Source organism: Hypanus sabinus, chromosome 10 (genome assembly GCF_030144855.1).
Source record: "Hypanus sabinus isolate sHypSab1 chromosome 10, sHypSab1.hap1, whole genome shotgun sequence".
Taxonomy (NCBI): domain Eukaryota; kingdom Metazoa; phylum Chordata; class Chondrichthyes; order Myliobatiformes; family Dasyatidae; genus Hypanus; species Hypanus sabinus.
In genome coordinates this window covers 120,082,599-120,095,287 of record NC_082715.1, presented here as the reverse complement: position 1 = coordinate 120,095,287, position 12,689 = coordinate 120,082,599, and the positions used below count along the sequence as shown (strand labels likewise).

Here is a 12,689-nt window from a genome sequence, read left to right as displayed (position 1 = left end):
AGACAGTGATAGTAGTGTGTTGCCTCTGTGACTTGTGTGCTGCAGGGATTGGTGCTGGGTCCGTTGTTGTTTTATCATCTATATCAATGACCTGGATGACAATGCAGTTAACTGGATCAGCAAATTTGTGGATGACACCAAGAGTGGAGGGGAGTAGACAGTGAGGAAGGCTGCCATGGCTTGCAGGGGCATCTGCATCAGCTTGAAAAGCGGTAGATGGAAGTTAATGCAGTCAAGTGCAGGGTGTTGCACTTTGGTAGGACCAACCAAGGTAGGTCTTAAACGTTGAACAGTAGGGCACTGAGGAGTGCAGTAGAACAAAGTGATCTTGTGAATACAGGTCCATAATTCATTGGAAGTGACGTCACAGGTAAAGAAAGCTTTTGGCACGTTGGCCTTCATAAATCAATGTATTGAATGCGGAAGATGGGATGTTATGTTGAAGTTGTGTAAGATGTTGGTAAGGCCTAATTTGAAATATTGTGTGCAGTTTTGGTCACCTCCCTACAGGAAAGATGTAAATGAGGTTGAAAGAGTGCAGAGAAACTTTACAAGGATGTTACCGTGTCTGGATGACCTGAGTTATAAAGGAAAGATGGAATAGTTTAGGACTTTATTCTTTAAAACAAAGAAGATTAAGAGGAGATTTGTTACAGGTATACAAAATTAGGTGGGGTACATGTAAGATAAAGACTGTTTCCACTGAGGTTGGGTGTGACTACAATGAGGTCATGGGTTAAGGGTGAAAGGTGAAATATTTAAGAGGAACATGAGGGGAAACTTCTTCACTCCAGTCATGAGAGTGTGGAATGGGCTGTCAGCATGAATGCTGCATGAGAGCTTGATATAAGCAGTTTGTATAGATACATGGAGAGTAGGGACATGGAGGACTATGGTCTCGATGCAGTTTGATGGGAGTAGGCAGTTTAAATGCTTTTGGCATGAACTAGATGGGCTGAAAGGCCACTTTGCTGTAGTTCTCTATAACTATACAGGAGCAGAATTAGGCCATTTAGGTTATCAAGTATGCTCCTCCATTCAATAATAGTTAACTATGTTTCTCAACTCTATACTGCATTCTTCCCTTAAACCTTAACCCTGTACCAACCTCTGTGTTAAATAAACTCAATGACCAGGCCTTGCTCGACCATCTGTGACAATGAATTCCATAGCTTCACCACATTCTGGTTGAAGAAGTTATTCGTCCCAGTGTAAAGGGGCATTTCTTTTTTCTTGAGGCTATTCCCCCAGATCTTAAGTTATCCTGCTGTTATAAGTTTCTGGGATTTTATTGGACTATCCACACTTGGAGCAGGGTCTGGAAGTGTGCCAATATTTTCTGAGAGAAGGGCAGCCAAAGGTTTGTCAGTGGTTGGAGAGAAAACATTTCCGGGCTGTGTGCTATTTAGCAAAGCAAGTTCCCAGAAGTATGTCAATATTGGCCTTGGGCACTGTTTTGTTATTTGGTGGCTGAGTTGTCACTGTCCCTTTGAGATATAAACTTTAGATGCCGTGGGAGGTGGTGATTCTAGCATTTAAAGGCAGACAGACTTGTTCAGTAATGAATTCCTGGGCCTTTCTGTCCATCATAATAACACTTGAGATCCATGGTCCCATTTACCAAGTATTAGCTCTGACCAATAAAGAGCTGTGTGTTTGGCAGGTAATAAAGAGAAGAGATTCAGCCAGGATGTTGCCTGGAGTGGAGGGCAGTGGTTGGAGAAGAGAATGAAGAGGCTGAATTTATTCTCATTTGAATGTCAAAGGCCAAGAGATGTCTTTACGGAGGTTTATAGTATAGGCTAGATTATCAGAATCATTGCCTCAGCGCAGGGGAGTCTATAACAATGGGAACTGGAGTGATGGGGCAGTTGGTATGCAACTAGATGCAGTGTGTATTGAGACTGTGAGGAAGGACAGGCAGATGATAGGGTAAAATTTCAGTCAGATGAGTTGAAATTTAACAGGACCAAAATCAAAGAAGGTGATGAATACAGGACTGAAATTGTTATATTTGACAGCACACATTATACAGAATAAGGTAGATAGATGATCTTAACCATATAACAATTACAGCACAGAAACAGGCCATCTCGGCCCTTCTAGTCCATGCCGAATGCTTACTCTCACCTAGTCCCACCGACCTGCACTGAGCCCATAACCCTCCGTTCCTTTCCTATACATATACCTATCCAATTTTTTTTTTAAATGACAATATCGAACCTGCCATTACCACTTCTACTGGAAGCTCATTCCACACAGCTACCACTTTCTGAGTGAAGAAGTTCCGCCTCGTGTTACCCTTAAACGTTTGCCCCGTAACTCTCAACTCACGTCCTCTTGTTTGAATTTCCCATACTCTCAATGGAAAAAGCCTATCAACGTCAACTCTATCTATCCCCCTCACAATTTTAAGTATCTCTGTCAAGTCCCCCTCAACCTTCTACGCTCCAAAGAATAAAGACCTGATTTGTTCAACCTTTCTCTGTAACTTAGGTGCTGAAACACAGACAATATTCTAGTAAATCTCTTCTGTACATCTTTCCTATAATTTGGTGACCAGAACTGTACACAGTACTCCAAATTTGGCCTCACCAGTGCCTTATACAATTTTAACATTTTATCCCAACTCCTATACTCCATACGTCAGTCCTGACGAAGGGTCGACAGCGCTTCTCTCTATAGATGCTGCCTGGCCTTCTGTGTTCCACCAGCATTTTGTGTGTGTTGTTGTTTGAATTTCCAGCATCTGCAGATTTCCTCGTGTTTGCTCCTATACTCAATGCTCTGATTTATAAAGGCCAACATAACAAAAGCTTTCTTCACCACCCTATCCACATGAGATTCTACCTTTGGGGAACTATGCACCATTACATATTCCTAGATCACTCTGTTCGACGGCATTCCTCAATGCCTTACCATTTACCATGTATGTCCTATTTTGATCAGTCCTACTAAAATGTAGCACCTCACACATCAGCATTAAGCTCACATCTGCCATCTTTCAGCCCACTCTTCTAACTGGCCTAAATCTCTCTGCAAGCTTTGAAAACCTACTTCATTATCCACAATGGCACCTATCTTAGTATCATCTGCATACTTACTAATCCAATTTACCACCCCATCATCCAGATCATTAATGTATATGACAAACAACATTGGACCCAGTACAGATCCCTGAGGCACAACACTAGTCACCGGCCTCCAACCTGACAAACAGATATCCACCACTACTCTCTGGCATCTCCCATCCAGGCACTGTATAATCCATTTTACTACTTCACTATTAATACCTAACGATTGAACCTTCCTAACTAATCTTCCGTGTGGAACCTTGTCAAAGTCCATATAGACAACATCCACAGCTTTACCCTTGTCAATTTTTCTGGTAACCTCTTCAAACAAAATTCAATAAGATTTGTCAAACATGACCTTCCACATCCAAATCCATGTTGACTGTTGCTAATCAGACCCTGTCTATCCAGATAATTATATATACCATCTATAAGAATACTTTCCATTAATTTACCAACCACTGACATTAAACTTACAGACTGGTAATTGCTAGGTTTACTCTTAGAACCCTTTTTAAACAGTGGAACCACATGAGCAATATGCCAATTCTCTAGCACTGGCCCCGTTTCTAATGACATTTGAAATATTTCTGTCACAGCCCCTGCTATTTCTACACTAACTTCCCTCAAAGTCCTAGGAATATCCTGTCAGGACCTGGAAATTTATCCACTTTTATATTCATTAACAGCACCAGTACTTCCTTATCTTTAATCATCATAGTTTCGCTACTGCACTACTTGTTTCCCCTACCTTACACAATTCAATATCCTTCTCCTTACTGAATACCGAAGAAACTAAATTGTTCAAAATCTCCCCCATCTCTTTTGGCTCCACACATAACTGTCCACTCTGATTCTCTAAGAGACCAATTTTATCTCTCACTATCCTTTTGCTATTAATAGAACTGTAGAAACCCTTTGGATTTATTTTCACCTAACTTGCCAAAGCAACCTCATATCATCTTTTAACTTTTCTAATTTCTTTCTTAAGATTCTTTTTGCATTCTTTATATTCCTCGAGCCCCTCATTTACTCCATGCTGCCTATATTTATTGTAGATCTCTCTCTTTTTCCTAACCAAGTTTCCAATATCCCTTGAAAACCATGGCTCTCTCAAACTTTTAACCTTTCCTTTCAACCTAACAGGAAGATAAAGATTCTGTACCCTCAAAGTTTCACCTTTAAATGACCTCCATTTCTCTATTACATCCTTCCCATAAAACAAATTGTCCCAATCCACTCCTAAATCTTTTGCATCGCCTCAAAGTTAGCCTTCCTCCAGTCAAAAAATCTCAACCCTGGATCCAGACCTATCCTTCGCCATAATTATATTGAAACTACTGGCATTGTGATCACTGGACCCGAAGTGCTCCACAATACATACTTCCGTCACCTGACCTATCTCATTCCCTAACAGGAGATCCAACACTGCCCCTTCTCTAGTTGGTACCTCGATGTATTGCTGCAAAAAACTACCCTGCACACATTTTACAAACTCCAAACCATCCAGCTCTTTTACTGGTGGCCGTTTTTCTTGTAGTGAATTTAGAGATTGGCGTGTATGATGTTGTGGGTATCTCTGAGTCGTAGCTGAAAGACGGTCATAGTTGGGACCATAACATCTAAGGATACACATTGTATTGAAAGGACAGACAGGTAGGCAGAGGGATGGGATGACTCTGTTGGTTTAAAAAAATATGAAATAAAATCCTTAGAAAGAGGTGGCATATGATTGGAAGATGTAGAATCTTTGAGTAGAGTTAAGAAACTGCCAGGGTAAAATGACCCTGGTAGGAGTTATGTGCAGGCTTCTGAACAGTAACCAGGATGTGGGCTACAGATTACAATGGGAGAAAGAAAAGGCTGAAAAAACCAACGTTGCAATAATTGCGAGGATTTCAATGTGCAAATAGATTGGGAAAATTGCTTTGGTGCTGGATTCCAAGGCTTTTTAGAGCAGCTTCTGGTTGAGCCCACTAAGGGAATGGCAATTCTGGATTCGGTGTTGTGTAATGATCCAGATTTGATTGGGGAGCTTTAAGGTAAAAGAACGCTAGGAGACAGTGATCATAGTATAATAGAATTCACCTTGCAGTGTGAGAGATAAAATTGGATGTATCAGTATTAAAGTTGAGTAAAAGGAACTGCAGAGGCATAAGAGAAGAGCTGATGGGAAGGGATGCGTTCAGGGATGACAACAGAACAGTGGCTGGAGATTCTAGGGGAAATTTGGAAGGCAAAGGAAAGATGCATCCTAAAGATAAAGAAATATTCAGAAGGGAGGATCAGGCAACCATAACTGAAAACGGAAGTCAAAGGCAGCATAAAACTAACAGAGAGCCTGTAATAGAGCAAAAATTAGTGGGAAGTTAGAGGATTTGGAAGCTTTTATAAAAAAAAACAGCAGAATACGACTTTAAAACAGCCATAAGGAGAGAAAAGATGAAATATGAGGGTAAGCCGGTCAATAATGTAAAACAGGATGCTAAAGATTTTTGTTTTTTTAGAGATATATTTGTAAAGACAGTTGAGAATAGATTTTGGACCGATGGAAAATGAGACTGGAAAGGTAGTAATGGGAGACACAAAAATGTGGGCAAACTTAATGAGTATTTTGCGTCAGTGTTCACTAGGGAAGACACTAGCAAAATGCCAGGAGTTTGAGAGTAACGGGTACAGAAGCAAGTGCAGTTGCTCTTACGAGGGAGAATGTGCTTGGGAAGCAGATGGACTACAACCCAGGGTTCTCAAAAAGATACGTAGCTGAAGGCATTAGTAATGATCTTTCAAGAATGGAGCTTAGAAAAGTAGAGGGCTAGGGTAACCCTAAGTAATTTCTAAGGTAAGGACATTATAACGTTCTCGTTCGGGTGTAACGTAACGCCGAATTAAACGCCGAGATAAACCACAGTCAATGAAACAAAGTCGCAGTAAGATTACCATTTACTGTTCACTCTTCACATCAACATATGGTGAAAACTGTTGATAAAACAATACAAGATTGATACAGTATTTGTTCCTTTCTTAATATCACATTTCCATTGTAAATACTTGTACATTAAGGTGCAGTATACTGGCAGAGTTTATCTACGCCATTGACTACTTTAAATACACTTCAATGCAAACTATCCGCAACTCTTTAACTAACGAAAACATAAACATTATCGACCGTCGTTACTTTTAACAGGATCGGCGTTAACATCTTAGTTCAATATATCGATTATCTATTAACTTACAGCTTTGCTCTCACTGTGATTTCTAATGCTTGCAAAACAACTTCTGCTCGGGTCTGCCTCGTGGTGAGCCCCCACCCTCATGTTGATCTCAAACCGGTATTTTCCCACAAGACGCGGCGAAACCGGATGTGACGTCATCACATGCCGATATATTTTACAGGCAATGAATATACTTTAAACACTTCTAATTCTAACTAGAAAATACTAACAAATGAATTACTAAGCGAAAATATTATAAACTAAATAACTGTCATAAAGACAACACAGGCATGTTTGGCACAGCTTTGTGGGCCGAAGGGCCTGTACTGTGCTGTAGGTTTTCTGTTTCTATGTTTCTAATCACCAAATTTCGAAATGCTTCTGGAGGACTGGAAAATTGCAAATGTCACTTCAGTCTAAGAAGAGATGGAGGCAGAAGAAAGAAAATTATAGGCCAGTTAGCCTGACTTCAAGGGTATAGAGATATTTTATGTTATTAAGGATTATGTTTCGGGGTACTTGGAGGCACATGATAAAATAGGCCAAACTCAGCATGGTTTTTTAAAGGGGAAATTTGGCCTGACAAGTCTGTTGGAGTTCTTGAGGAAATAACAGGCAGGATAGTCATTGAAGGTTGTTTATTTGGACTTTCAGAAGACATTTGACAATATGCCACACACATCAGGCTGCTTGACAAGATAAATCAAGCCCATGGTCTTACAGGAAAGGTACTAGCATAACTGACTGGCAAGAGGCAAAGAGTGGAAATAAAAGGTGCAGTTTCTAGTTGGCTGCCATTGACTAGTGGTGGGCGCAGGGGTTAGTGTTGGGGCAGCTTTTTACATGGTTTGAATGAGGGAATTGATGTCTTAGTGGCCAGGTTTGTGGAGGGGCAGGTAGTGCCGAGGAAGTAGGATGTCTACAGAAGGCCTTGGGCAGATTAGGCGAATGGCCAAAGAAGTTGCAGTGAAATGTAGTGCGGCAGAAGGATTAAAGGTGTGCACCATTTACTAAATGGGGAGTAAATTCAAAAATCCATGGTGCAATGGAGCTTGGAAATCTTCTTGCAGGATTTCCTAAAGGTGAACTTGTAGGTTCAGTTGGTGGTAAGGAAGGCAAATGGAATGCTGGAAATTCATTTTAAGATTTCTGGAATACAAAAGCGAGGACATAATGAGAGAGAGAAGTTTAAGGGCAATCTAGGGGGTAGGTTTTGCCATACCACTGAGTGAATATCTGAACTCAGCTGTCAGGTGGTAGGGGAGGGCAATACTATTACAGCAATTTAAAAGGTATTTGGGCAAGTATTTTGGAGGGGATTAGAGGAATATGGATTAGCGTAGATAGGCATCATGGACAAGCTGGGCTGAAATGGCCCGACTACTGACGTAAGCATCTTGGAACGCTTTCCTGCTTTACAGATGCTGTTTAAATGGAAGATTTTGGTAGCATGGAACTGGAGCTGGCGAAGGGGCTGGGTCACAAGGTGTATGTTGATGATTAGAATTTCTGGGAACTGAGTCGCTGTTTATGAGTAGTGACAGGACTGTGTACTTCCTGTAGTTAACCAGCAGGGCTGGTGTTTGTGAACCTGCAAAAGCTAGGTATGATGCTTTCACTACAAATTTCTGGACCTGGGCCAGTCTCGTTGTTCTTGCTTGGACTTGCTGTGTTTCTTGTTCACTAGTGCAAAGTTCAACTCCAGGCGAGCTCATGGGTTCCACTTCAGGACAGCGGCTGCTTAGTTAGATTAGTCCAAAGACTCTCACTCACCAAAGCAGGCTGTCAGTGTATGGTAACTAAAGGGAACGGCAGCGACTGTAGTTGTAAAATCCACCCCAAGGCTTGCATTAGCTGGGAGAATGATCATAACCAGTACAAAAAGGGTCTGTTTTAACCCATTTTGTGTGTGTGTATGTTAAAGATTCACTGATGCTGTAACTCCTGAACCCTCATACACTGCTTCACTGAATGAGAGAGAACAGAATGCCCATACGCAGCAAAAGTTTGTGAATTCTTTATAAATAACTCAACTACTCTTTTCAAGTGCTGGCACAGCAGTCGCCGGACGTGTTTATTGAATGCTCCGGGGAAGGGACGTTAGGGTGGAGCAGTTCTCCGACTGGATCTGTGGGTTTGAGAGTCGTGGCTGGCTCTACTCATCAAATCAGGTTGAAGGCTGGACATAAGTATCGGACATGGTGGAAGACTGGTCTTCTCCCACTCTCTGCCTTTCTCTAGGTGTCGGGGGACCCAGATCCTTTAATCTATTAAGTAGCAGCTTGGGTTTATTCAGTACTTTTAACATACTGAAACCCAGTCACTTTATAAAAGCATCTTTGAATAACCTTTTTCAGTGAGGCACACTTAATTACATGTCTGAAAGTTTACCCAGTGAAGACTGAAGAGCTTAGTGTTAACAGGGATATGTAGAAATGCATCTTTGCCCATTGAGCCTTTACCAGCTACAGATCTCCAGTTTGTACACTAATCCCACTCTAATTTGTTTTATTCTCCGATTCTACCCCTCACCCACATGCACTGGCCAGTTCACCCTTCCAGCCCACACATCCTTGGGGTGTTGCGGGACATAGGAGCACCCGGAGGGAATGCGCATTTCAGTGGGAAAACATGCAAACTCCACAAAGACAGCACCTGAGTCGTCATCTCTGTAGCTCCACCCCAGTGTAACTGGTTTTTGAGGGGGCATTCAGAACTAGGAGAAAGTTGGAACAGATGATTGGATTTGAATGAGCTACCACAGTTATGTTGAGTCTAGAAAGTCTACGTGGCTTACTCCTCTCATCTTCTGTATTTCTCAGCAACCAGAGCAGGGGGACATTCAGTTAGTTATCAGCTTCAGGAAATCATATGAAATGGGAACCTACCCCGCTAATGTCTCCACTTCCTCTCTAGGGATCACCAGGACTCGGAAGGAGGAGCCGTTTTAATTCCCAGCCTCTGCCATTCTCAGCCTTCCTCACGGACAGATTTGGTAGGCAGCACAACTACCTGAGGATCTCGCTGACAGAAAAGTGCAACCTGCGATGTAAGTTTGTCTTCGCCCCCTTCACATCCCTGTGGGTTTGCGGTGTTCTGTATGCATTCTCCCATTGAATAGCAAAGTGGGAAGGAGTACAGTCGGCCCTCCTTATCCGCTAGGGATTGGTTCTGAGATACGCCGCGAATACCAAAAAACGCAGATGCTCAAGATCCTTATTTAACCCGTCCCAGTGCAGTGGTCCTTAGGACCCAGCGGAATCCCGGACTTTATTTAACTTGTCTCAGTGCGGTGAACATTAGGACCCAGAGCAGCTCTGAATCTACAGTGTTTCTGTTCACGAAAGTAATCACTATAACGATTGAAGATAAGGTGGAAGTAATAAAGCGATCAGAAAGAGGTGAAATGCCATCAGTCATTGGGTTAGGCTACGTCAGTCAACGATCGGAACAATTTTAATGGAGCATGTGAAAGGCCCTGCCCCGATGAAAGCTACAATTATTACTAAGCAATGCAATGGTTTAATTATTGAAATACGTATGTTTCTTAAGTGTTTTATATGCATAGAAAGCTAAAATATGTACTATATACTAAGAAAAATGTTTGACTAACTGATGCTAAATAATACTGGATGTACCTGTTCTGACTTCAAATCTGACTTCGACGGACTCAGGAATGGAACTCATTCATAACCCGGGGACTGCCTGTACTTTTAAGTCATTTCTAGATTACTTATAATACCTAATACAATGCAAATGTTATGTGAATAGTTGTTATACTGTATTGTTCAGGAAATAATGACAAAAAAATAGTCTGTACATGCTCAAACAACGAATGCTAGAGAGAAAAATTCCAGGTTTTCCTGATCTGCGGTTGGTTGAATCCACGCATGCGGAATCCGCGGATAAGGAGGGCCAACTGTATATGATGGTCAAGGATTAGTAGATTGGTTACCCTGATCATGGGCTGTGACCTATTCAAACAGCTTGGAAGCAGGTCCTCTTCCATACTGTCCAAGTTGCCCACCTAAGCTAGTCCTATTTGTGTGTGGCTCGTGTCTCTTTAAGTCAGGGTTCCCAACCTGGGGTCAGTGCATAATGGTATTGGTCCATGGCATGAAAAAGGTTGAGAACCCCTGTTCTAAATTTTGGGGATTACTGATGTTGGAACCTGGAGCATCAAACACCCTGTTGCAGGAAATCAGCAGGCCAAGCAACATCTGTGGGAAGAAAGGAATTGTGGACCCAAAATGCTAAGTCTTCCCACAGATGCTGTTCAGCCTTCTGTATCCCTTCAGTAGGTAATATGTTGTAATCCTTGAATCTATTCATCCTCCTCAAACTCTTTCAACCCCTCCTCCTCCTCCATCTTGTCCTGGTCCTCCCCCTCATCCATCTTCTCCCCCTCCTCCATCTTCTTCCCTCATCCCTTATCCTTCTCCTCCTCCCTCTCCTCACCTCTTTCATCTTCTCCTTCTCTGCATTCATCTTCTCCACAATCTTCTAATTCTCCTCCTGTGCTTCATCTCTTCTCTTCCTTTTTCATCTTCTCCAACTTCATCTTCTCCTGCTCCATCAACTTCCCCTCCTACTCCTATTCTTCTTCATTTTCTTAATTTTCATTCATGTTTTTCATCTGCATCTTCATATTGTTCATTTTCATTGTCTTCATCTTCATCTCCTCTTCCATCTTCTCCTCCATCTTTCTCCATCTTCTCCTCTTCCTTCATCTCCTCTCCTCCTCCATCCCTGCCTCGCCTCTCCTCCTCCATCCCTGCCTCCCCTCCCCCCTCCATCCCTGCCTCGACTCCCCTCCCCCCTCCATCCCTGCCTCGACTCCCCTCCCCCTCCATCCCTGCCTCGCCTCCCCTCCCCCCTCCGTCCCTGCCTCACCTCCCCTCCCCCCTCCGTCCCTGCCTCGCCTCCCCTCCCCCCCTCCGTCCCTGCCTCGCCTCCTCCCCCCTCCGTCCCTGCCTCGCCTCCTCCCCCCTCCGTCCCTGCCTCGCCTCCTCCCCCCTCCGTCCCTGCCTCGCCTCCCCTCCCCCCTCCGTCCCTGCCTCGCCTCCCCTCCCCCCTCCGTCCCTGCCTCGCCTCCCCTCCCCCCTCCGTCCCTGCCTCGCCTCCCCTCCCCCCTCCGTCCCTGCCTCGCCTCCCCTCCCCCCTCCGTCCCTGCCTCGCCTCCCCCTCCCCCCTCCGTCCCTGCCTCGCCTCCCCTCCCCCCCCTCCGTCCCTGCCTCGCCTCCCCTCCCCCCTCCGTCCCTGCCTCGCCTCCCCTCCTTCCTGCTGCTCCTCTATCTTTTCCTCCTAACTATTCATCTTCATTATCTTCGTCTATATCTTTGTCTGTTTTCATCTTCGTCTTCATCTTTGTCTTTTTATCTTCGTCTTCATTTTCTTCATCTTCGTTTTCATCTTCGTCTTTGTCTTCATCTTGATTTTCCTTATTTGTATTTATTGTTTTCATCTTAGTCTTCATTTACATCTTCATTGTCTTCATCCATCTTCATCTCCTGCTCCTCCATCTTCTCCTTCCCCTTCATCTCCTCATTCTCCTACTTCTCCTATCCATAATCGTCATGTTTTTCATCTTCGTCTTCATCTTCAGCATCATCATCTCCTCCATCTTCTCCTTTTCAATCTTCTCTTCCTCCATCTTCTCCTTCTCATCATTTTCTCCATGTTTTCCTCCATCTCCCCCTCCATTTTCTCCTCAATCTTTCCATCCCATCCATCTCCTCCACCTCCTACCCTTCAACTTCTCCTCCTGATCCTCTTTGATCTTCTCCCCCTCTTCCATCTCTTGCTTGTCTGCTTCATCTCTTCCTTCTTCTCTTCTTCTCCTGCTCCTCTTTCATTTTCTCCTCCATTTCCTCTTCCTCTTTCATCTCCTCCGTCTCCACATCTTCCTTCAACTCTTACTCTATCTTTTACTCCATTTTTTCCTGCTCTTCCTCATCCTCCTCCTTCATGTTCTCTTCCATGGTTTCCTTCTCCTCTTCCCACCCTCCTCCTCCCCTCCCCCTCCATCTTCTATTCCTCCATTTTCTACTCCTATTAATTCTCTACATCTTTTTCATCTTCGTCTCCTTTATCTTTTTCGTCTTCTTTCCCTTCTCCTTCATTTTTGCCTTCATTTTCATCTTCAGCATCATCTTCTCATGCTCCTCCATCTTCTCCTGTTCCTCTTTCATCTCCTCCATCTCTTCTTCCATCTTTTCCTCCTCCTCCTCCATCTTCCCCATCTCCTCCCCATCCTCCATGTTCCCCTCCGCCTTCTCCCCCCCTCCGCCTTCTCCCCCCCTCCGCCTCCCCATCTCCTCCTCCCCCTATTTTCTCCTCCTCCTTCCTGCTCCTCTATCTTTTCCTTTTAACTATTCATCATCATTTTCATCTTAATCAT

At 43.5% G+C, this 12,689-nt stretch overlaps 1 protein-coding gene across 5 annotated transcripts in view; it reads left to right on the top strand.

The window, feature by feature from the left end:
* Window positions 1–12,689, top strand: part of mocs1 (molybdenum cofactor synthesis 1) — a 132,118-nt gene that overhangs the window by 4,836 nt on the left and 114,593 nt on the right. For 3 of the 5 annotated variants that reach the window (XM_059982800.1, XM_059982799.1, XM_059982803.1), the window contains exon 2: window positions 9,206–9,338. In XM_059982800.1, the coding sequence (XP_059838783.1) occupies window positions 9,206–9,338 (133 nt within the window). Of the gene's footprint in view, window positions 1–8,339; window positions 8,461–9,205; window positions 9,339–12,689 lie in introns of those variants that run through there. The other 2 variants (XM_059982801.1, XM_059982802.1) reach the window with 2 other exon arrangements.